General features: G+C 43.7%; 1 protein-coding gene across 14 annotated transcripts; it reads left to right on the top strand.

Annotated features, from left to right (window-relative positions):
• Nucleotides 1-5,400: 5,400 nt before the first annotated feature.
• Nucleotides 5,401-21,366, top strand: SPAG11B (sperm associated antigen 11B). 14 transcript variants are annotated; one of them, NM_001037282.2, is given in 7 exon segments: nt 5,544-5,627; nt 6,201-6,353; nt 7,519-7,601; nt 11,785-11,892; nt 14,359-14,436; nt 17,775-17,850; nt 18,075-18,372. In NM_001037282.2, coding segments are annotated over 6 exon segments (543 nt in total). In that variant the 5' UTR covers nt 5,544-5,566; the 3' UTR covers nt 17,835-17,850; nt 18,075-18,372.
• The last annotated feature ends 1,586 nt before the right edge of the window (nt 21,367-22,952 follow it).

The following is a 22,952-nucleotide window of genomic DNA, read 5'->3' as shown; positions in this document are numbered from 1 at the left end:
TGTAATGACAAGCTTGGGAACCCACTGGAACTTAAGGGATTGATCAAGTGGGTGTCTGTGGAGAGTCCCATGCAGCAGAGGGCAGCAGAGAGCAGCCCTGCGCTGAGCTGTGGATTCTTGATCCTGAAAACTGGTAAAGAAACGGGACTGATGAACATTTGGCCTGCCTGCCTTTCTTGTCCAAACCAAATTTTAAGGTAGTCAAAAGCTTCTCTCCTCAAAAGTAGTTCAGCTGACAAATGAGGAGTGTCACCATTTTGCAAACACATAGGGAGACAGGGATCTAGCCAAGGAATGTCAACAGCAATTAAAATAAGCCAGAAAGACAACCTGCTACCCTGGGCTTCCTAATAGAAGGACATAATGCCATGTATGAGCTGCTAGTCATGGTAAGCGGCATCATCCTCACCTTTTCAGGGTGGAAACTGAGGCTGGATTGTGCCCTTTCTGCCAAAACCGTGTAATGGTCCTTCACATAGCCATCACTCGGCCTCAACATGTGGTTAGTCTTATTTCATCCCTTAATAAGACCCTCTCCTAGATTATCTCAAATAAAAATAAATTATTTCAAAGATGCCCTTTTGAAAATACTTCAGAAGGTGCAACTCAGGGGGGAAACAACTCATTTTGTAAAATAGAACCCCAATACTATTATCACCCCGGGAAAAAAATCAACACTTGTTCCTTAATACAATTTAATAGTCAATCTGTATTCAAATGACCCTGAGCATGTCATAAGTGCCTTTTAAAGAATTGCTCTATTAGCATCCGGGAAGGTCCACATACTGCCTCAGGTTGTTTACCTCCAAGGCCTCTTGCATAGATGGTGATGTGTGCTTCTATTCCATCTATAAAATACTGTGCTGAAAATTGAGTGTATATCTGGGCAAGACCCTAGATCTCATCACTGCAATTACAGGAAAAGAAGAAACTACTGAACCACCACTAAGGATGCCACATTCCAAATGCAACATACAGAACACGCTGTAAGACAATGTGACATTTATTTTATTCTTATATTGTTTTAGACCCTTTTCATTATTCTCATATTTCATATTTTATAAAATACTTCTAACACATAATCTCCTTTGATCCTCACCATAAACTCTTGAATTAGGCATGGTAAGTGTCATCATCCTCACCTTTTAGGCATTGTTACCATGGTTCAGAGGGACTAGTGTTTTCCTAACATTGGCCAGGATATTACGCAAGACCAGGCCTAGACACCACATCTCAAGTGCAATTCAGAGGCAGCACAGCATGACATGTGCAAATACACAAAGCCTGGAATCCCAGCTCTACTGCTCAGCAGGTCACCTTGGGAAGGTGACTTATCTGACTTGTACCTTGATTTCCCCTCCTGCCATATGGCCATTTTGCCCAACAACACTTACAAACACAGACCCAACTGCTGACCCTGTGCTAAAATTATTTTTTGCCTCCTTTTAGAATTTAATTTGATGCCTTGCCAAGAGAGGCCATCTTGCACTTCCCAGTGTAAATATAGAGCAAAGCAAGGGACTTCTACAGACTTTAATCAGCGCCACCAGCCGTGGTGGCCAGAGAGACAATAACAAGCAGAAAGCAAGGCTATCTCATTGTCATTGATGACTTGTATCGTGGTCTTCTCTGAAGAGCCCTGGGTTTGGCTTGCCGTCCTGGTGTCCTGTTGTTTTGCTTTCTAAAGAGGCTGGATTCTGAAACAGCGCCCCCTCCCACCCCCAAGTGTAATTCACATAGTCGTATTAATGAACTACTATCCTCAGCACTTAAGGACATCACAAAGTCACACTACTTTAATTTCAGGGCTTTACAGTGAAAGGACAAAGATAGATTGTTCTATTTTATTGTTTCCAGAATTGGCAGGAAATATTTAATAATTTGGACTTGATGCACTACAAACACAACCAGAAACCCAATAACATCGCTACTTATCTTCTATCTCCAAAGGATGGATACAGATCTGAAGTCTGTAGTTCACAATGAATGATCAGTAACCCTTTGAAATATGCCTAATGAAAATCTACAGAAGAAAGGATTGTTTGGATATTTTTCACTTTATAATTTATGCATTTTTTATTATTTGAAGTTGAGAGAGAGACAGAGATTGACAGAGAAAATCTCTGGGTGAGCAAATCCACCAGCCAGGTACTTATTAAAATATCCAAAAGTGCAGAACTTGAAATTTTCAACATTCAGTAGTTAAGATTTTCAACAGTGGCACATTCTCTTTCTTGCCTCCCAAGAGACATCCCATTAAATCCTGGGAAATATGACTATGAAAAGGGGAAACATATTGCAGCCAAGTTTGTGCTCAGAAGTTGCTATAGAATCAACCTTCTCTTGCATTACCACATGACCCAAAGAAAATTAGCCTGGAGGAGTCTCACAGATGAGTGAAGCAGAGATTCCTATGTAGATTTTCTTATTCCTGAATTTTAGATTGTGATACGTCCACAAGGACTGCTGGGACCACCTCAGTTTCATAGGCACAGAGGGCCCTGTGGGTAAAAGAAGGTGGGGTCCTGAGTCTTCCCAACATGACAAAGTCAAAGGCAGACACATGGTGAGTGGCAGAGCTGCCTTTGTGCCTGAATCTGAGAGAAAAAAATTGTCAACCTCTGAGGACTGGGAAGGGGCTGAAATGCTTTCCAGTTGTGAGAAATTACACACAAAAAAATAAAAGCATCATGGAGAAAAGATACCATTCCAGTGAAAAACTACATTTCTTCTTATGTCTGTGACCACCATGAACTCCTGCTCTTCCCCAAACAAATTTGCTGCCTTTCCCTTTAACCTTGAGCACACCTTTGTTTATTTATGTGGACTCCATTCTGTTAATAGTGTCTGCAGTGCATAGCCTGCTCCAGATCGTTAGTCTTTAATTCACACATATAGACACATTGCTTTTTCACTCATCCCCCATTTCCTCCTCTTAAAATATTGGTTAGGTATCTCAGACAGTTTTCAGTTCTAAAATGTTACGATTGTTTTGTCAGAATTGGCAACCTCAGCCCGGTGGGGTGGCTCACGCCTGTAATCCCAGCACTTTGGGAGTCAGAGGCGGGAGGATCACTTGAAGTCATGAGTTCAAGACCAGCCTGGCCAACATGGTGAAACCCGGATCTCTACTAAAAATACAAAAATTAGCTGGGCGCGGTGGCAGGCACCTGTAGCCCCAGCTACTCAGGAGGCTGAGGCAGGAGAGTAACTTGAACCCAGGAGGCGGAGGTTGCAGTGAGCCGAGATCACGCCACTGCACTCCAGCCTGGGCAACAGAATGAGACCCCATCTCAAAAAAAAAAAAAAAAAAAAGAATACTATTTATTATTTGAATTGACCGGAAAAAATCTTGAAACAATTATTAGAATACTCTATAATGGGTTCTGCCATCCTCCCCCTCAGGATGGATGTGGCTTTTAGCAGGAGAATTATTCAAAGATTTTTTTAGGACACAGAAATATGGCAGAAGAGGACAGGAGCTGAGAGCACTGTTGTGTTAGGAGAGATGTAACATTAATTACCATTGTTACAATTTCACCAGCTTTTGCCTGTCAAAGAGCAGAAGTAGGTTTTCCCCTGCTGCTCTTTTTAAAATTGTTCTTTTTAGAAACATGGGAGAGGGAGCTTATTTTATCTCAAGACCTAGACAAAGGAAGTGAGATCTAACTATTTTTGGCTCAGTTTCTTCATTTAAATCAGATCAAATAATTTTAATGACTTAGAAGAAGATTCTATTACCTGGGTGGTAATTACTCAAATGCTGTTATATTTTAAGTCATGATTTTGATTAATGATTCATTACTATTAATATCTGAATAGTGGACTAGGCTCTTTTTTTTTCCTTTCCTTTTGTAGAGAAGATAAAAATATGTAGAAATAAATTACCAATATACTCCAAAATTTCGATCACTTTTATAAAAGATCCACATTCCAAGTTTAAACAATTACAAATACAACTGTAAGAAATTGCTATTGAACTAGAGTATAAAAAATACCCAGAGTACATAGATGAGCGAATAAATCTTCGTTTAGGGTTGAGGTAGCAGCAGCTGTCTACCTCGTTTCTTGACCATCTATGTTCTTCCAACATCCAATTGTCAGAATTTGATGCAGTAAGTGATTAAAGAAACTTATCATGGGCCAGTTGTCCCCGGTCTCCGCAATGTCCCCTTGTGCTCCTGGAATTGGAAGACTTCCTAATTCCTTAAAGTGAAAGGATGTGAATGATGCTCCTGCTCTCCCTGACCAGCACCTCGTGCTTTGCAGTGGAGAATCTGTCCTGAGACCCGAAAGATAGTGGCCTCCGCATTGTGCTGCCAGGGCAGCTGCTGTGCGCACTTGTCCGCAGCTGCAAACCTTCTGTCCTTCGTTGGTGCTTCCCTGGATGCCCAGGTCTCTATTGTCATTGCTGCCTCTTTCTCCATTTGCTTCCAGCTTTCTCCAGGTAGAGAATAAGTATTTTTATTTACACAAATGACCTAAGTTGTTTTCTCTGTCTGGATTAAAATGCACATGCAAATGAGACATATGAGAAAAGTACTACCTTTTCCAGATATCGCTGATGTTATATTGGATATTAGGTGAATACAAAACTCTTCAACCAAAGCCTTCATCCCTTTAGTTAAGTCCAGAGCAGCCTGTCTGGGTTACATGTATGTCTGAGCTCATGCAGCCAAATAAGAAACACACACTTGGTTAAAATGTTTAAAGAGATGAAGGAGAAGGGAAGACAAGCCCTCTGCTTGGATATTACAAGAGGAGAAAACCAAGGCTCAAACACAGATTTTTTTTTAAAGAATTGAATTGGACCCAGTGACATCAACAGGAGGTGTCTGGGGGTAAAGAGAATGGAAAGGGGAGAAAAAAATCAAGACAACTCAAATTTAAGTTAAAATAGAAAGGAAGGGGGTCCAAAGCGAGGAAGGAGAAGTGGAGGGGACCAAGAAACGGGAGAGAGACTCAGGGAGGAGAAGAACAAGAAAATAACATTTTGAGCAGCCTTGGAACTCTCTGTATAACTTCAGGAAGGGAGAGTTTGTAAAACCAGGTCCTACTGGTTTTGTTGTATGTCTTATGCATGATTTTTAATACTAAAATAAAAACGTTTGGCAGACAGGATAGAATCAACATGGCAGTTTATTTATGTCCCTGTTCTCATGAACATCAGGGGGCTTTTGAGAAGCATTTGAGAACATTGGCAATTTTATGTTAATTCATGTTTGTTCTGCCCCTCCATGCCTTAATCTTTCTGTTACTCTCTCTCTGTTCTTCCTTACTCTCTCTCTGTTCTTCATTACTCTCTCTCTGTTCTTCCTTATTCACCAAACCCATCCAAGGCATTCAGGCATATTAATTACTTCCTGAAATACGTGACTCAAGTGTTTGTTCCACCAGCAGTGGGATAGTAGCACGTCCACATTGTCCTTTGAGAATGAGAAGTCATTCTGGGGCACCGCTCTTCCCACGCTCCGGGCCCACACACACAGCTCCACTCCATCAAAGGAGCCCCGCTGCCTGCCCACCCACCCGGGGTGCTTTCTGGCTTGCAGTCCTCTTGGCAGACATGAGGCAACGATTGCTCCCGTTCTTCACCAGCCTTCTCCTTGTGGCTCTGCTGTTTCCAGGTAAAATGGAAAGGTGACCCAGGCATGGGTGCTAGAATCTCTCTGCAATGGTCATCTGGGGTATGGGAGTTCAGGCTGGGCAGGGAGAGATGCAGTCCTGGGAGCACACATTCCTGGTGGAGCTTCAGGTCTCTGAACTGGGTTCATCAATGGCACTCTGAATTGGCTGATGGCACTTGCTTCCCAGGGGAGAGGGTCCCACCCCGACTCCATTTTCTTATCCTTTTAACATTCCCCTTTCCCTTACAGAGAAGAATATTAATTTTAGGGAATCTTAACAGCTGCATTAGTGACGCTTGAAATACATTCTCTGGCTGCACTGGCTTTGAGGTGCTCAGACTCACTGTTCATGGCATACATTTCTTACACGTCATTCACCTTCTCTCTCTACACACAGGCGCATACAACACATGTGCACAAATGTGCACACACATGGAATACTAGCATCCCTCCCAACTCCCCCACCCAGTCACCCACACTCACTCACCTGGTAGAGCGTAGGTACCTCATGCTGACGGGTCTTCCAGGAGGAGGCCTCAGAGCATCCTCAGCCATGTGTTTCCACTTGCACAGGATTGTCCCAAGCCAGACATGTTAACCACTCAGCCACCGAGGCTCTCAGAGAACTCCGGGAAGGAGCCACTGGGCAAGGCACAAACAGGTCTCAGCTGCTACGCCACCCAGTGAAACGGGCCCCCATAATACGGCGCATCCCCTATTACCCAGGTGAGTCGGGGACCAACACGGGAAACAAGTGCATCCACTGGGGAGATGTAAAGGGAACAAATAGATGGGAAGGTGTCTGTGCTGGTCAGGTGGGTGAGCAGTCATTGTTTGAGGAAGACATGGTGTGGGTGCGTTGGGCTGCCCTGCCTGTCAGGGAGGCCCTGGGGTCACACAGCTTCCCCTGGGGCTGGATCACTGAGGGCCTCGTGGAACATGGAAGTTTTGAGGGTCCAAAAGGCAAATTATCTGAGGCCACGTCTAATTGCTGACTTCCTCCAAGAACAGGAGCCAGAGGAGACGCTGGTGGAAACGTGGCTTCCTGCCAGGTTGCAACCCCATGCCGTTAGCTTTGGAGGTCGTTCCACCCTACAGGAATTTACTGAATACCTGCTAAGTGCCAGGTGTCCATTGCAGTCTGGAAAATGCTTCCCGAGGATGGGGGCAGAGAATAGACTGTATTATCAGTCTACTTAGGCGAGGAAGTAGCAGGAAATTTCAAGGGGCAATTGAGTCCACAGCCACCCATCTGGACTCTTCCAGAAGGGCCAGGCTTCTGGTCAACCCCCAAACCCCTGGACAGGACCAGCTACAAATCCAAAAGGGCCTGGAGGAGCCTGTAGTTTCCAAGATGCTTCTTTAATCCCAAGCTCATTGCTGATCGTAAGACAGGGAGAACTAGGTTAGCAGCTCAGTGAGCAAGAGTAAGAAAGACAGGAGTGTGTCGGCAAATTGCTGTGTCATCCAGCAAATAATGTCCTGCTAATATTGACACCTGCAGTATCCTACCTAACCTCCCATCCCTTTCTAATTGGCCCTCAGTTCCAAAGGACTCATTCATCTGGATCTCCTCCCAAGGGAAGGGAAAAAGAAAACTCAATTGTTGCACAACAAATATAAACAGGTGCAATAGTAGGCATGTGTTATTTAGTCTAACGGTATTCCTATGAGACAGGATTATTCCTTCCTTTGGTTAGAGGAGATTTAGCAGGGAAGAGCTATACATCTGGAGCTGATGTTTTAGTTTGGAACTTGAAGCTATTAACTATGGACAGCTGTTTCATATCCATGCCACCCCGCCCTGTCCCTCAGGGCTGTAATGACCACAGTTTGATTCTGGAGATGGTCTTAAGAAGCTAATGTTGGATTTTTTTTTTTTTTAATGCAGAAGTTGAATCAGATTTAAGAATTGTCGACTGCAAGAGAAGTGAAGGCTTCTGTCAAGAATACTGTAATTATCTGGAAACGCAAGTAGGCTACTGTTCGAAAAAGAAAGACGCGTGCTGTTTACATTAAAACCGATGTCGCTGGTATAGAAACAAAGCTCTGCCACTTACCGGTTCTCCTGGGCCACGTTGTCCAATCAGGTGCAGGTTTTTTGCGGAAGTGCCTGAGCAGCGGGGAGCGGAGGTATTGCCACTTGTGCCAGACAGTTCAAGTATTTTATTGTGGCAAAATAAATGGCAAAAATGCTACCCGTGATCTTAAAGAAGATGATATAGCTTGACACAAACAGAATTTTCAAAATCACACAAGTTGTCAATTTGTGCTAGTAAATGTGGATATAATAAACTTTCATTGGAAAGAATTCAAATAATTTGTTCTTTTATTTTAAAAACTATTTTTTGAATACCTACTTCTATTCTAGGTTCTGTGCAATGGAGTCCATTCTGTTCTAAGTACTGTGGAATGTAGTCAGGATGTTAGGTGTGTGGTCAAACCCATTCTCCGTCAGCCCCATCAGCAACTACGCGCAGGCCGGTTCAAAGCCCTGTTCTCTAGCAGCGGCTGAGAGCGTGCAGGCAAATGCCTTCTGGGGAGAGACTGGGAGCTGGGAGTTACGGCCTGTTCTCTTTGTGCTAAAGCTGGAAGAATACCCACTGGAAGTCCTCTTGTGCTCCTTTAAAACTACCCGTTTGTTTTTCGTGGCCTTAGAAGACACAAAACGCAGAGCCCCATCTATGAACCGATGGTGCTGTGCATTTCCAGGCTTTTGGTGTCCTGAACAAAGAACTGGATGTGATACTCAAAGAGCAAAGCAAGAAGCAAAAGTGTGTGAAGCCCAGTATTACACTCCCGGAGAGGGGAGAGTGGGCTGACTTCTGCCAAATGGGATCAGCATGACTTCGGTGTACTTGGGTCTTTTTTTGTGTTTTTTTTCCTTCTGTTCCCAAGGCTGCCTTATCTTTAGGCGGTGCTTGCCTTTTGATTGATAGGTGTGTTGCTTAGTTACTTTAGCCTCTGCGGGCTTGTGTGTTGTCTCCAGCCTATAATTTTAAGTACATGCATGATATGCAATCCATATGCATACGCTTTAATGAGCTGATTATCATACGGGGTCCTGTTAAGGATACTTTTTCTCTTTAATGCGCATGCCTGTCTCTGAAGAGCTGCCACTTCCTGGTTTGGTCTGGATCTTGCTGGCCATGGGGTCCTTGCTCTCTTCTTTATCTTACTTTTTGTTTTGGCTGCTTCACTTCTGCCTCTTATATTGCTTCTTGCTCACCCACCCCTTCACCTTGCTTCTGTTTCTGCTTTTATTCATTCTGCCCTTTATCCAACTTCCAGTTTCCTCTGCAATTCTCCTGCCTCACATTCACTTACAGAGATAAGTGATTTAGGAGCCAGTCCCCCAGGTGGCAGCTATAAAACTATGCTTGATGTATTCTCCTTCTAGGGAGAAGTTGGAGACCTGGATTTTTTGCTGGAGCTAGTGGGGAAGAGCAGGCACAGTGCCTATCTATATCTCTGTTCAGGCTCCCACAGGTCTACTGTTTACCCTGCCCCTTTGGCTCCCAGATGCAGAAGTCAACCCTCAGGCAGCAGATGGGAAAATGGGTAGATAAAGCCCTTGCAGGTAGAAACCGGGAGGTGGGCATTTGCCTGCCTGCTCTGGCCCGAGCCCAGGGAGACAGCTGCCAAAAGTGCTTGCAAATCTGTGTCCAACCATCTCTTTGGCATCTGTGGTTTAGGGAGACCTGCAGATGCCAGATCTATCAACCCCAGGCTGCGCGATTTAGGAGCCAAATCCCTGGGTGGGAAGCATAAAGGTCAGGGTACTGTATGTGTGGTCCAAAGCCTTCCCTCTTCAGGGAGAAGCTAGGAGTTGGGACTTCCTTACCGGTTGATTGTAAGGTGCTATGCCTGGGATAGGGATTGTGCTGGGAGTGTGCCTCAGCTCTTCCCACCTCTTTTCACATGAATATTTTCTCAGTTGCTTGATGTGTAGTAGTCTTTCAACTAGTCTTTGGCTTTCTCTCAGAAAGAACTGATCTGTGTGTTGCTATTTCTTTGGTGTATCTGTGGAAGGAAGGAAAGGCTGGAGCCTCTGATTCCACCATCTTGCAGATGTCAGTCTGGCACACCCTTGATTACTGTGTAGTTGAGCATTTTTTCATTTCTTTATTGATCATTTTTTCTCTTCTGTAAAATTTAATAATTTATTGGGTTACACTTTATTTATTTTTATTTTTTTTAATTTTTGGATGGAGTTTCACTCTTATTGCCCAGGCTGGAGTGCAATGGCACTATTTCAGCTCACCGAAACCTCCGCCTCCTGGGTTCAAGCGATTCTCCTGCCTCAGCCTACTTAAGTGGCTGGGATTACAGGTGTGCACCACCACACCCAGCTAATTTTGTATTTCTAGTAGAGATGGGGTTTCTCCATGTTGCAGGCGGGTCTTGAACTCCTGACCTCAGGTGATCCGCCCACCTCAGCCTCCCAAAATGCTGGGATTACAGGCGTGAACCACTGTGCCCGGCCCGGTTACTACTTTATTCTTATCCATGTATATGTGCTCCTTTTATATCTAACCTTACATATTATTTCCTCCATCAATTATCTTCCTTTTCTCTGGAATGCCTCCTGTTTAAACCCCAGTTATCCTTGAAATATCCTCTCATTATCTTTCAACCATAATTTTCATGTTTTTCCCTTTTGTTCTCTACTTTGCAGATATTTATTTTTATCAGTTTCTCTTCCTGTAGAGCCCTTCTATTTTTTTTACTATTTTTGGATTTTGAGGTTCAGTTATTAGATTTTTATTTATTGTTAAAGAGTCTTACATTTGCAAATAGTCTTTTTCTTTCTCAACGTGTGGCTTTCTCATGGGACCTAATTCTCATTTTGCTGACCATAGTTTCTCAAATCTCATTAGGAATACACATTGATTTTTTTAAAACTGCATTTTTCCATTGACATAGCACATATTCCAGTTCAGTTAAGTCTCTTCCAGTTTTTAAAAGTGCTGATTTCACTTCTGCTAGTTTTACACTGACTGCTAACATCTACTTGCTCAAGCAGACCAACTGTGGAGGATTGCTTTGGTAGGGTAGGCTTGAGAGGTGGCAAAGAATCAATGTGGGTAGAATCTGCTGTTTGTCTTAAAATTTTCTGTAGAGTATCTCTACTTAAAAGAAGTTTCATGGATATCTTTAATAAATACATAGGGAAGAAATAATGATATTTGCCTAACCTGTCCGTAAAATCTTCATCAGTGGTAATTACTTTAAACTCAAGTTAATTAATAATAAACTGCATATCACAAAACTTTGAGGTCACTATTCTCTTTGCAGCTTTCTTTAATTCCCATAAATTAAAAATTCCTGCAAATATTGTTATTTATGAGGTTGCTACAAAACTAATTGCAGTTTTTGCCATTGAAAATAATGGTCAAAAACCGCAATTAGTTTTGCACCAACCTAAATACAAGTATCTGGGTAACAATCAGGATCCCGGGGCTCAGCATAGGAAAAAGCAAGGCACACAGAGCCCTTTAAAGAATGCCACCTTTCCAGGCTTCTTTTCTGAACAAAGCTGTTCCTTAATCAACTTACATACGGGCACACTCACATAGGGCTGACACCTGGCGATAATGAAGGTATGTGAAACTAGTACTTACATACAAAACCGGAAGCAGTGGTAATTTAAATAACCTCTTCGTAAAGCAATCTTAATATGTATGTAAGACATAAAATACTTATTCCCATTGTTTCAGTTATTCTGCTCAGAAATTATCCTAGGAAATAAAAAAAAAATGAGAAACCTAAAAAACTCTAAAATATTCCAAATAGAGCACTGTATCAGCAAAGTATAATACATCTACTCAGAGATATTACATATTCCTTAGGTATCATAAATATAACACAGTGAAAAACCATGAAAATGCATAACATTTTCAAAATATGTATCTGTCCTAAAAATTATGATACCAATGTTCACATATTCGATATAAAATTAACTGTAAGAAGTATGTTCAAAAACAATAAAGTTTCTAATCTTAAAATTGTTGGCGACTTTTAGACATTTATACCTTTAAAAATACCATCAAGTTATTGAATTACTCCTAAAATTTAAATATACATTTGTAAGAACAAAATTAATGTGCCTAAAAATAAATATATATGTATTTACAAATATATCCCTTAATTATAGGCAAAGACATTCTGTTGTAGACTCAAGTTGCACCCAGAAACTCACAGATTTAACAGAAGAAAGCACTTCCTGGGCAGTAAGATGATAAGACTCCTTGTTTGTATAGTGGTGAGTAAAAAATAAATTAAAAAATTTTTAAAAGATGATATGACATTAAAGCATGTTACCCAGAGAGATTTTGGAGCCTATCTGGGATTCATAAAAAACAGGTAGAAACTGATTTTATTTTCCTCTCATTCTTTGGTATTATAATATTTGCAGTGCTGGGTTGGGAACAAGGGGAGGGAGAGCATTAGGATAAATACCTAATGCATGCGGGGATTAGAACATAGATGACAGGTTGATAGATGCAGCAAACCACCATGGCACATGCATATCTATGTAACAAACTTGCACGTTCTGCACATGTATCCCAGAATTTAAAGTAAAATAAAATAAAAATAAATAAAAATTACAGTCATTAAAAAAATAATTTGCCATCCTGCTTGGAGACAACTGAATAAATATAATGGGTTCTCAAGGTCAGTCCTGAGTCAGCAATTCCATTAGTTATGCATTCTTTGTTCTTCTCACGGCAGCTTTTTAGTACAGGCCCCGGAGCCCTGCTGACGTTTTATGGCCACCAGCTGTACCGCAGTGGGAAGAGGTCCTTAGGAGCTTGCTGGAGGCTGTCTCAGAACCCACTGCAGCACACCTGACTGCCTTGTATTCAGCTCTGTACGCCCACCTTCCGCCCAGTGTCTTTCCCTCCCCTGCACCCCAGTAGCTTTCCCTGGGATTTGATCCTTCTGACTCATCCATTGCCCAGAGCGTCCCTGTCATCAGGAAGCCTGTCTTCTCCTCAATGCCTGAGGTCTGCGGGGCAAGGGACAGGTGGGCAGGTTCAGTCAATTCTACCCCATTGCACCTCGCATGACATAAATAATGATCACTTCTAGTCTTTGCTTACTGTCCCTACGTGTGGTGGTCACTGCAACCCTGCAGGGTTGACCTGCTCTCACTTGGCTTATTCTTACCTCTCTGGGTCATGGAAAATGACCTTCTGCACCCAGGGAATCTCCCTTAGTTGATAAGACCAAAATGGAAACAAATAATAAGACCAAAATGGAAAGTTAGTCTGCCTTCATAAAGAGAGATTAAATTCATTAACACAAACCCTGCCTCTTTCTTGAAAGACCAAAAAAAAAAAAAAAAATTCTCTGGAGCAAGAGGAGTAACATTAGCATTGTCCATGAGGATAAACAAGTGGGGAGAACCCCCAGCTAGCTTTTTTATCATCCCAAAAGGAGACACCAGTAAGCAGCCACTGGATTTGCCAGCTGTACACATTTCACATATATGAAATTATACAATATGTGGTATTTTGTGCCTAGCTTATTTTACTTAATCTGAGATTTTCAAGGTTCCTCCATGTTGGAGAATGTGGCAGTACTTCTTTTCCTTTTGTGACCGAAAAATATTGCATTGTATGGATGTGCCACACTTTGCTTATGCATTCATCAACTGATGCACATTTGCATTGCTTCCACCATTGACAGTTGTGACTAATTCTACTATGAACACTACACTCATGTACACGTTGTGGTTTGAACACCTATTCTCACTGCTTGTATGTATACACCTAGGAGTCAAACTGCTATGCCATATTTGGAACTCCTGTTGTTTCACTTCCTGAGGAAATGCCAGACTTCCACAGCAGCTGCACCACTGTACATTCCCACCAGCAACATATGAAGGTCACAATTGCTCCACATCCTCACCAACACTTGCTGTTTTCGGAAATTTTGTTTTGTTTTGTTTCGTTTTGAGACGGAGTCTCGCTCTGTCGCCCAGGCTAGAGTGCAGTGGCGCCATCTCAGCACACTGCAACTTCTGCCTCCGGGGTTCAAGCGATTCTCCTGCCTCAGTCTCCCGAGTAGCTGGGACTACAGGTGCCCACCATCACGCCCGGCTAATTGCCTCGCTAATTTTTGTATTTTTAGTAGAGACAGGGTTTCACCATATTGGCTATGCTGGTCTGGAACTCCTGACCTTGTGATCCACCCGCCTTGGCCTCTCAAAGTGCTGGGATTACAGGTGTGAGCCACCGCTTCTGAAGTTTTATTTTTTTATGACCATCCTAGTAGATGTGAAGTGATAGCTCATTATGGTTTTGATTTGCATTTTTCTAATGACTAATGACATTGAGCATCTTTCGTGTGCTTGCTGGCCATTTGAATTTCTTCTTTGGAAAAATCTATTTAAGTCCTTTGTCCATTTTTAAATGTGTTGTTTGCCTTTTTGTTGTTGAATTGTATCAAGATTTTTTAAAATACAAAAACATTTTTTCTACTTTCAAATGTTTGCAAACCCAAATGTATTTTTCCTCTCTTCTCCTTACACTCTTCTTTTCCATTCCTGAGTATGATGCACATCAGAATAATTATCTTGTATGTAGAGACAAATTGAACTCTATTTCCTTTAGACTCTGCAGTTAGATGAACCTATGAGCCTATGACCAGATATTAACAAAATTAGCCAATAAGGTTGATTTTCTATTTTGATTTCTTTGAAATGATATGCCTTATTATTCAGAATTATCCACGAAATAGTTCCTTGGGGATTGCTTTCTGGATCTGTGATTTGGAAATGGATTCAAGTCTGGAGGAGAAGGTATGTGATAAAATTTGATACTATTAATTTATTTCTCCCTCAAATGAGTTTATTTTCCAACATAGTCTATTGTTTCCAAACTATACAGAAATTTTTAAAACTATAATTTCACAGTGATTTGATTAGTGACTGTACTGCTAGAAAAAATATGCCATCCAGCTTTACCTTAGATCCTTCCCAAATAAGGTGTAGTATAAATAGAAAGAATGAATATAAAGTATAAAATATGCATTTTATTGTTTTATCTATAAGTCATCTTAGTGACTTTTAAAAAATGACTCAAATTTTTGAATATACACACTCAGTGTTTTTATCAAACAATTATTCATGTATCGTGCAGCCACTTTGTCCGTGCACAGGATACATTCAGAATTATCATTATTCCTTGGGGTCCTTGAAGTTAGGGTATCATTTTGGTGTGGAAGCCAATTTCCCTAAGGGGCAAATGAAACTGCTTTTCTTTTCTTTTCTTTTTTTTTAATGAGAGATTTCAGAGATGTCTTCAGAACAAATGCTCCACAGAGAAAGAATTTCACATTTTAATCAATTTTTTAATGTACTGAGTTGGACCCTCACAAATATTCATAACTATTTTACAATTACTTAGTACATGGCTAACATTTAAGGTAACCTTTTTTTTTTTTTTTTTTTGGCAGAGGGTCAAAAGCAGCTTGGAGTGCCCAATTTCCCCTAAAGTCCTAACTTCAAAGGTGCTTTTGCAAGGTACAGAAAGGTCTGTGAATCACACAGTCCCTGCCAAGGCACGCTGTCCTGCTTAATCTCTCCAGAGATGGAAAGTTCAAAATGAACACCGAGCCTCTGCCTCTTTGGCATGCTCGCACTGTTCACCCATGCAAAAAGTCCAAGGCCACTGCTTGATGTCTCTTTTTCGAAATCCATGTCTAGGTAAGACTCATGGTGAGATATGGTTGTTGTAGACAGGTTAACGAAGGCAGAAGACAGCTTGCAGAAATATGAGGAAGATGCTCTGAAGAATAACAAAGCTCTGCAAGATATTAATATAGGCAAGGCCAGAATAATATCTAGAGTCTGTTATTGCCTACATAAAAATGGGGTATGGATTCATCTCTGCTTCCATATATGTGGGACACCTCTGGAAGGATTAATAAGAAGCTAATAGCAATTGTTATGAAGCCCAGGGAGATAGACGACACCCTTTTCACTTTCCCCTTATGCTTAAGAGAATTTTAAGGAAAATAAATCTAAGTGACCCTGGGACTAAAATCAAATAGGGGCAAAATGCGCAGCTTCATCAACTGTGTGTTTTAATACCACACATTATATAAACCCACACAAAAAATCGTGTCCTTGCAGACTCTGTTTTCACAACCCCCGGCATCCAGCCCAGGATGGCACAGCCCTGCAGCCCCCAGGGGCTCTCTGCATTCCTCACTAGACTGTCACCTCCAACAGGGGATAACTTCATCAAATGAGAGAAGACCCTGTCGTCTTCCCCCAGAGTAGACAACGTCCTGGCTTTTCACAAATCGATGAATTTTGCCAAATTTTTGGAATAATGTGGTACATTGTCTCTGGTTTGTTTTTTCTTTCAGCATAGCGTTTGTGAGGTGCATTCATGTTGTTGTACGCATCTTCTTGTTTTTCTATTCTTGTTGTGGTGTGGAAATACATTATGTGTTTTATTGTTGTCATAATACACTATTTGGTTGCGTTCTCTTGGCTGCAAGGAACTGTGCTACAGTGAACGTTCATGCACGTGTCTCCTGATGCACATGGGCCTATGTTTCTGTTGGTAGATGGGAGTCATGTTGCTGGGAAATAAGCTCTTTATCGGCTCAACTGTGGTGGACACCGCAGCTTTCTGAAGGCAGAAAATATATCTTTACACAACCATGTCTCTAGCACCTGGCACAGCGCTTGGCACTCAGTAGCCACACCTCAACGTTGGTTCACTTTCCTCTTCAACATCCGTATATGGAATTCTTGGTTGATCCTGCTTCTCTGAATATCAGGAAGCCAGTCTATTTTTAGGCAGGAAGGGAAGAGTAGTCAGTAACCTTCTGCCCACAGCCTTACTCAGTAGAGCAGATAAATACGCTCATACTGATCAGTATTCCCCAAAACCTATAAATGTCCCACTTTGTGCCTTCTCCGCTCCATTTCATTCCGTCATTCATCTTATTTGCTCTCCTTCACGGGAGGGCAGGGAGGTTCAACGGACCTTAAAACATGAAGGTCTTTTTTCTATTTGCTGTTCTTTTCTGTTTGGTCCGAAGAAACTCAGGTAAATGTCTCCTGGTTGGCCCTGGGGAAGGTCGTGCAGGAATTCCATTTATGTGTGTGTCTGTGTGGACAGTGTGGAGGTGTGTCTGTATGTGGTTAGTGGGTGCAGGTGGGCCACAGTGGGGCTCAGCCTTGGACAATTTTGATCTCCCCTGTGAAGTTTTTTTAAAAGCTAAATAAGTGTTACAAGGATCTTGACACAAGACAAATGGGTATGTTTGCTGTGATACAAGTGAGAAGCACTCACTGCAGTCTGAGAAAAGTTTTCAGAAGGAAGTTACAGTCATACAAATGTCAGAGCTGGAAGGGAATCAGAGATCATCCATAGCAGCCACATATTCTACAAAAAGAAAACCAAAGTCCAGAGAAAGTGTTAATTTACCACTGTGCAATGAATAATTATGGGCATAGTAGGTCTTCAAACTTTTAATAGTCCCCCTGCTTGCTCATATAACTCATTTTACAGATGGGCAAGCTGAAGTGTAACCAGTTAAATGAGTTGTCTAGGGAGACATAATGAGATATTGGAAGACATAAGACCAGAATCCAGGTCTCCACGCTTCCAGTCTGGGGGCTCTTCTGTTTTGACTAAAGATGGACTCCCCCACCTTCTTCACTTTGCTGTCTCCTCCAAGCTGTGCCAGGGCTGCAATGATACAGAATCAGAGATTAGACCCCGTTTGGAGGTTGGATGTTGTGCAAGAGTGTTTTCATAATCACGCAAGACCAACACTGTGTTGTTGTTGTTGTTGTTGCTGCTGCTGCTGCTGCTGCTGTTTAAAGTCATTGCACGTGGCATTTGCAGATCTGACATAAGTAAGATCTTTCTTCCAACCATCTCTTGCACAATGTCCTGTTGTTATAACAAAATTCAGGTGGTCATTAGTGACTTACAAGCCCACAGGTCCTGGTGAGGAGACAGGTTTTATTTCCTCCTTTTCATTGTAGGACATAAAACTAAAAATTGGGCCATAAGCTGAGAATGGGTTAATACTTCTAATTTCCTTAGAGACCAAGACCTGTCCCATTCTGGACTACTTCTGTTTTCCAAAACTCCCTTTGCTTCCTTCTAGTGCACATCTCTCACCAGGAGGCTCGAGGACCCTGATTTAAGAGCTGCATGGGCTTTTTAGGGCCTAGATGGGCCAGGTGAGCATGCATACAACACACCCCATCATCCTCCTGGCAACATATCAGATATAAATTATCGTTCCTGTTTTAAAGCTAAGAAGCCAAAGTTCAGTTAAATTGGGACTTTTCCAAAAGTACTTAGCATTGTCAGAATATAGCAACCCTTGGCTGTGGGCTGGGGTCATCTCCTATTCTCTGCACTATATGAGTTAAATGTCAACTCTCTTTTGTTGTATCCATAGGGGATGTTCCACCGGGAATTAGAAATACCATCTGCCTTATGCAGCAAGGGACCTGCAGACTTTTTTTCTGCCATTCTGGTGAGAAAAAGCGTGACATTTGCTCTGATCCCTGGAATAGGTGTTGCGTATCAAATACAGATGAAGAAGGAAAAGAGAAGCCAAAGACCGATGGCAGATCTGGAATCTAAAATATAAGCTCCTGGAAGGCAGGGATCTTGAAGTATCCCAAGGGCTTAAAGGAATGTGTGGCTTATAGTAGGTGTTCAATAAATATTTGTTGAATGAATTTAGCACCAAAGGTGAAGAGCTGATAAAATAATTTTTTTAACTTCCTTACTTCTCCATGTACTGCCTTTTCAAAGGGGTCTCAGAATTTCGTGATATTCCACTTTCCTTTCCTAGTCAAGGGAATATCTCTTAATTACCTGGAGATAGGAATAGACTAGAAACCAAGCTCCAAACTGATTTTCAGAGGGACGTAAGTGCAACCAATCTGCTGCTCTGTTTTCCATCTGATGACATCTTTCTTGCCACACCCAGCACTAGACTTCTGCTTATTCACCCAGATGGTAAAGCACCTTATCCCTTTTCCCTTTATGCCTCCTCAAGCAATAACACCAATAGGTCACATTTTGGTAGGATAGTATTGTTTTCCAGCATTTACTCTTAGGCTATTTCAATTGATGAATACAACAAGCTGATAGTGTGTATAATGAGGTGCAAGCAGGTCCATTTTAGGAATGAAAGAAAAATGAAAATCATCAGGTGAAGCACATTTCCCCCAGGCTAGCAATTCATAAATGGCATTCTCGGTATGCCTATCAGCCAGCATTCATTCTTCTATGTTCCTTCTAAAAAACATATTTCTGTGCAATTGGAGCAAGGCAGGGCCCCTGCTCATGGAGATTCCTGAATGCTTAGCTCTGGATCCTGCTTGAATTTGTTGAATACTAATTCCAAGAGTAGTGCATACTAATTACAGGTAAGGAATGCAAAACATAATAAAAACAAACGTGCTGAGGGGTAGAGACCACATGACAAGCTTTCTCCCGACTGACAGGGGGCTTGGGAAGATGCTCTGTGTCCCTGTTTGTGTTGCTGCCTGAGTCCAGTGTGCTTCTGAATGAGCCGAGCTGCTCCAAAGAGCCCCCTAGAATGTACACTTTGGGGCCCAGTCTCAATTCCCAGCTCAGGTTGCAATGAATATTTGGCATCATGCCTTTGGCCTCTCGCAGCCTCTTCTAAACTCACTCTTGCTTTTCCTCTTTTCTAAATACAATCAGACAGACCCCTGGAAGTGCACAGAGTAAGTCTCTCTTAGGCACAGGCACCTCTGCAGGGCCCTCTGTCATGCCTCTAGAGGGAAGAGCCATTGTTCCATCCCTGAACGGAATGACTTCCTGAAGGGCATTGGCCCCTATTAGCCTTGACTCAGAGTGAAACGCAGCAAACGTCCATGCCTCAGAACAGGCAGACACATTCTCAGGCAGGAGTGCCACCAACCCACAGCAGCAGATCTGTGTACCAGAAACACAAAATAGCATGAAGGGGCACTGGGGGGCTGGAGCCTGGTTCCATGAGGATGGGACTTCTGGGCAGGTGCTGTTAGACAGCAGCCCCTTCTCTTGGCCTCATCTTCCTCAGAAATGAAATGAAGGAGCTGGGCTCAATCTCAGACCCCATCAGAGCACAGCAGCCTGTGGGTGTGGAAGCAAAGCCTCACCCAAGGACCTACGGGGTCTCCACCAGGTGAGGTGGGGAGGATGGGAACCCCGTTCCTCCCTGCCAGGGTGGTACAGGTGAGAACCCCCAGGGAGTCCTCCGCAGAGTCCAGGGCCGGCCAGCAGGGCACTCGCATGGGCCCTGGGCTGTATTATTGAATATTTTTAAGGTGGACCCTGGGCCTGGGCTGATCTAAATTGTGGAAAATGTTATCTCCTTCTTAAGTAAAACTTCTCCAAAGGAAGTGTGTGTCCACCTGTCAGGAATGGCAAAAAACTGGTACCTATGGCATTGCCCAGCACAAAACAGGCTGCCTGGGAGTGTTTGCTGAGGCTTCCGGGAAGTAAACATGAAGGGAAGGCAAGGAGGGAAGGGAAGGGAAGGGAAGGGAAGGGGAAGGGAGGGGAGGGGAGGGGAGGGGAGGAGGGGAGGGAAGGGAAGGGAAGGGAAGGGGAAGGGAGGGGAGGGGAGGGGAGGGGAGGGGGGAGGGGAGGGGAGGGGAGGGGAGGGGGGAGGGGAGGGGAGGGGAGGGGAGGGGAGGGGAGGGGGGAGGGGAGGGGAGGGGAGGGGAGGGGAGGGGAGGGGAGGGGGGAGGGGAGGGAAGGCGGCGCAGGCTCCTGGAGTCCTCAGTGTCGAGCTCCAGAGTTGCTCTGTTCCCTTTTTAATTTTTGTTTACTTTTTGACTGTTTTTTCTTTTTCTTTTTTTCAATGTAAAGTGTCTCTGTGAGGCCTGAGAATGAATCTGACTGGATCAGCCCAGAGACGAAGTGAGCCCCCAAAACTGGGGCTCACATTCTTGTTCCGCTCCTCTGGGATATTGGGCAGATCTCCATAGCATCCTGTCCCCGTCTGTACAGGATTGAACTCAGTCCTAAAAAGTGCTGGCGTGGCTCTAAGACAGAGTCCCCAAAACGCTCTTTTTCAAAGCCTGAAAGGCCTGGGCCAGGCAGGCATCCCGGTAATACCAATACCTACCACGCGGGGGCGCGCTGCCCCTCCAGAGCCTGCAGATGGGATTTTTTTTTTGACCACCTGTTCTGAAGGTGGGCACTGGGCTAAGGACAGGAGCAGCTCGGGTCACCGCAGGGGACAGCCAGGGGACCCAGGTTACCAACGCTTCTGGCCTGAATGTCGTGGCACTGATTACAGTGCCTCATTTGTCTCTGCCCTGCCCGGGGTACCATTCACGCCAGGTGTGTGGAAATGAATTAAGTTCAGACTGAATCTGCAGGGATATTTATTGAGGTATTGTCGTGCATCTGCTCTTATTTGGGAACAGGGACAGGCCAGCAGCACAGACAACCCTGTGGATAAGGAGAGTAGAGCCGTCCTCTTCCTGCCTCCTGTCTTCTGGAGTTGTGACCGCAGGGTGGCCCAGGCGGATCGGCCTCAGAGGCCAGAAGGCAGCTCCCTGAAGAGCGGGAGCCTCGCCCACAGTCGGTGGCTCTGATTAAGCCTGGGCTGCCTCTCCGCTGTGCTCCCTGGACTGGCTTCCCCCGCATCCATGTGAGAGACCGGAGTATGATCCTCAGTGGGAGGACAAACAAAAGTAGTGATTGTGTTCACCCCATCCTGCCCTCAGTCCAGATCTGTTTTCAACTTGAGGATTCACCTGCCTTGTCTTTGCTAAAACACCTTCAGCCTGTGGTCAGGGGAAACTGGGAACAGGTGCTGGGAGACCCAGGACATTGCAAGTTGCTTCTTTGGCTGGCACTCACAGGTACGTGAACCCTCTGCCAACCCCAGGAAGGGAAAGGAGGGTGCCTGGTGGTGGGCTGGAGCTCCAGCCAGCAGACAGGGGCAGAAGGACCAGGCCTGGTCCAGTGGGGGCCCAGGATGTTTTTCTTGGCAAGTCCTCATACTTTCCACATAGCTGTTTCTTCTGAGATAAGTATGATCATCTCCACTGTATCTCTAAGGAATCGGCTTCCTGAGATAACACAGTAACCCAGAATGACAAAGCTGTTCCCTCCTCAGACTCAAATCGGCTTGAATTTCAACCCCACTCTGAAGCCTTGCTGGCCCTGTCCCCACCTTCCTGCCTGGCGTTATCAATTGCTCTACGTCTGTGCCCCTCAGACACTTTGGTGCACCCTATCATAGGGTCTTGTCACTCTGTTGCCATAATTTACTTACGTATTTATAGTCCTCCCACTAGACCTTGAGCTCCTCAAGGACAGGGCCTGGTACTCATAAACCATCCTATTTACACCTTTAGTAACCAGTGAAGAACAATAAATATGAAATAGAGGAAGGAATGAGGGAATTAATCTAAGCCTCAAACAAGGGTCTTCTTCAGTGCGCCACTACTGTCCCAAGCGCTGGGGCAGGTTTCACCAGGGGATGTTGGGAAATCCCACTGTGGCTGTGGCCACATCCTGTTCACAGCCTGAAGCCCACATCCCTGTCTTATCTCTCACAAGCCCCCTGGTTTCACCACCTTCTTCCTTTTCTCTTCCAGCCATTCCCCTCCCATTGGGGTACTCGTCTCTAAAAATCCGGTCAGAAGGTGGGGCAAAGCCTTTATTAACTCTCCTTTATTACTTTATTACAGGGTCTCACAACAGAACTTGTAACCCCTTCATTTTCAGGGTCTTAACACTTACACCATGGGAGGCGGCAGAACTAACAGGCAGGCTGGACATGTGGGGTCTGGAGAAGTGAAGAGCCCCCTGGCCCCTGAGCCGCCACACTGAGCATCTGCCTGTGACAGCGTGACGTGTGCACCCTCTGTCCCTCCCTCATGGAATCACAGACAGAAAAGGGACCCAGGATGTCATTAAACAAAGCCATCCCCCGATGGGCCTCATGGCATCCTGGAAAAAGCCCTGAACTAGGAATGAAAATGCCTGCATCCTTGTCCTATGTCTGCCGTCCTTGACCTCACTGAGCTTTGGCCCTTCCTTGGTAATTTGAACACACATGTGCTCTTTGATTTTGAAAACAAAGGATACATAAAATTCCTTGTGAACCATACAGTATTGGGACTATACAGGTGATTCATTTTATTAACTAATAATTGGATCTTCTTGATTCAAATAAGATACAGCAAATGTGATTTGAGATTGTTGTCAAGCTGGAAAGAGTGCACATTGCATTTTAACATCACACAGGTGGAGTAATTTAGTGACTAAACTACACACATGCAGATACATG

Source organism: Macaca mulatta, chromosome 8 (assembly GCF_049350105.2).
Source record: "Macaca mulatta isolate MMU2019108-1 chromosome 8, T2T-MMU8v2.0, whole genome shotgun sequence".
In the NCBI taxonomy this organism is placed as follows: domain Eukaryota; kingdom Metazoa; phylum Chordata; class Mammalia; order Primates; family Cercopithecidae; genus Macaca; species Macaca mulatta.
The sequence above is the reverse complement of the archived record's forward strand: the minus strand, read 5'-3'. Positions and strand labels throughout refer to the sequence as shown.

Bases quoted from the DNA above. Each gene is read 5' to 3' on its own strand.
- SPAG11B (XM_077942261.1), top strand. From the start codon at position 5,435: ATGAGAAGTCATTCTGGGGCACCGCTCTTCCCACGCTCCGGGCCCACA. The intron at 5,628-6,200 runs GTAAAATGGAAA...CCACTTGCACAG, and splicing joins TGTGGCTCTGCTGTTTCCAG to GATTGTCCCAAGCCAGACAT. The intron at 11,893-14,358 runs GTGAGTAAAAAA...CTTATTATTCAG, and splicing joins GACTCCTTGTTTGTATAGTG to AATTATCCACGAAATAGTTC.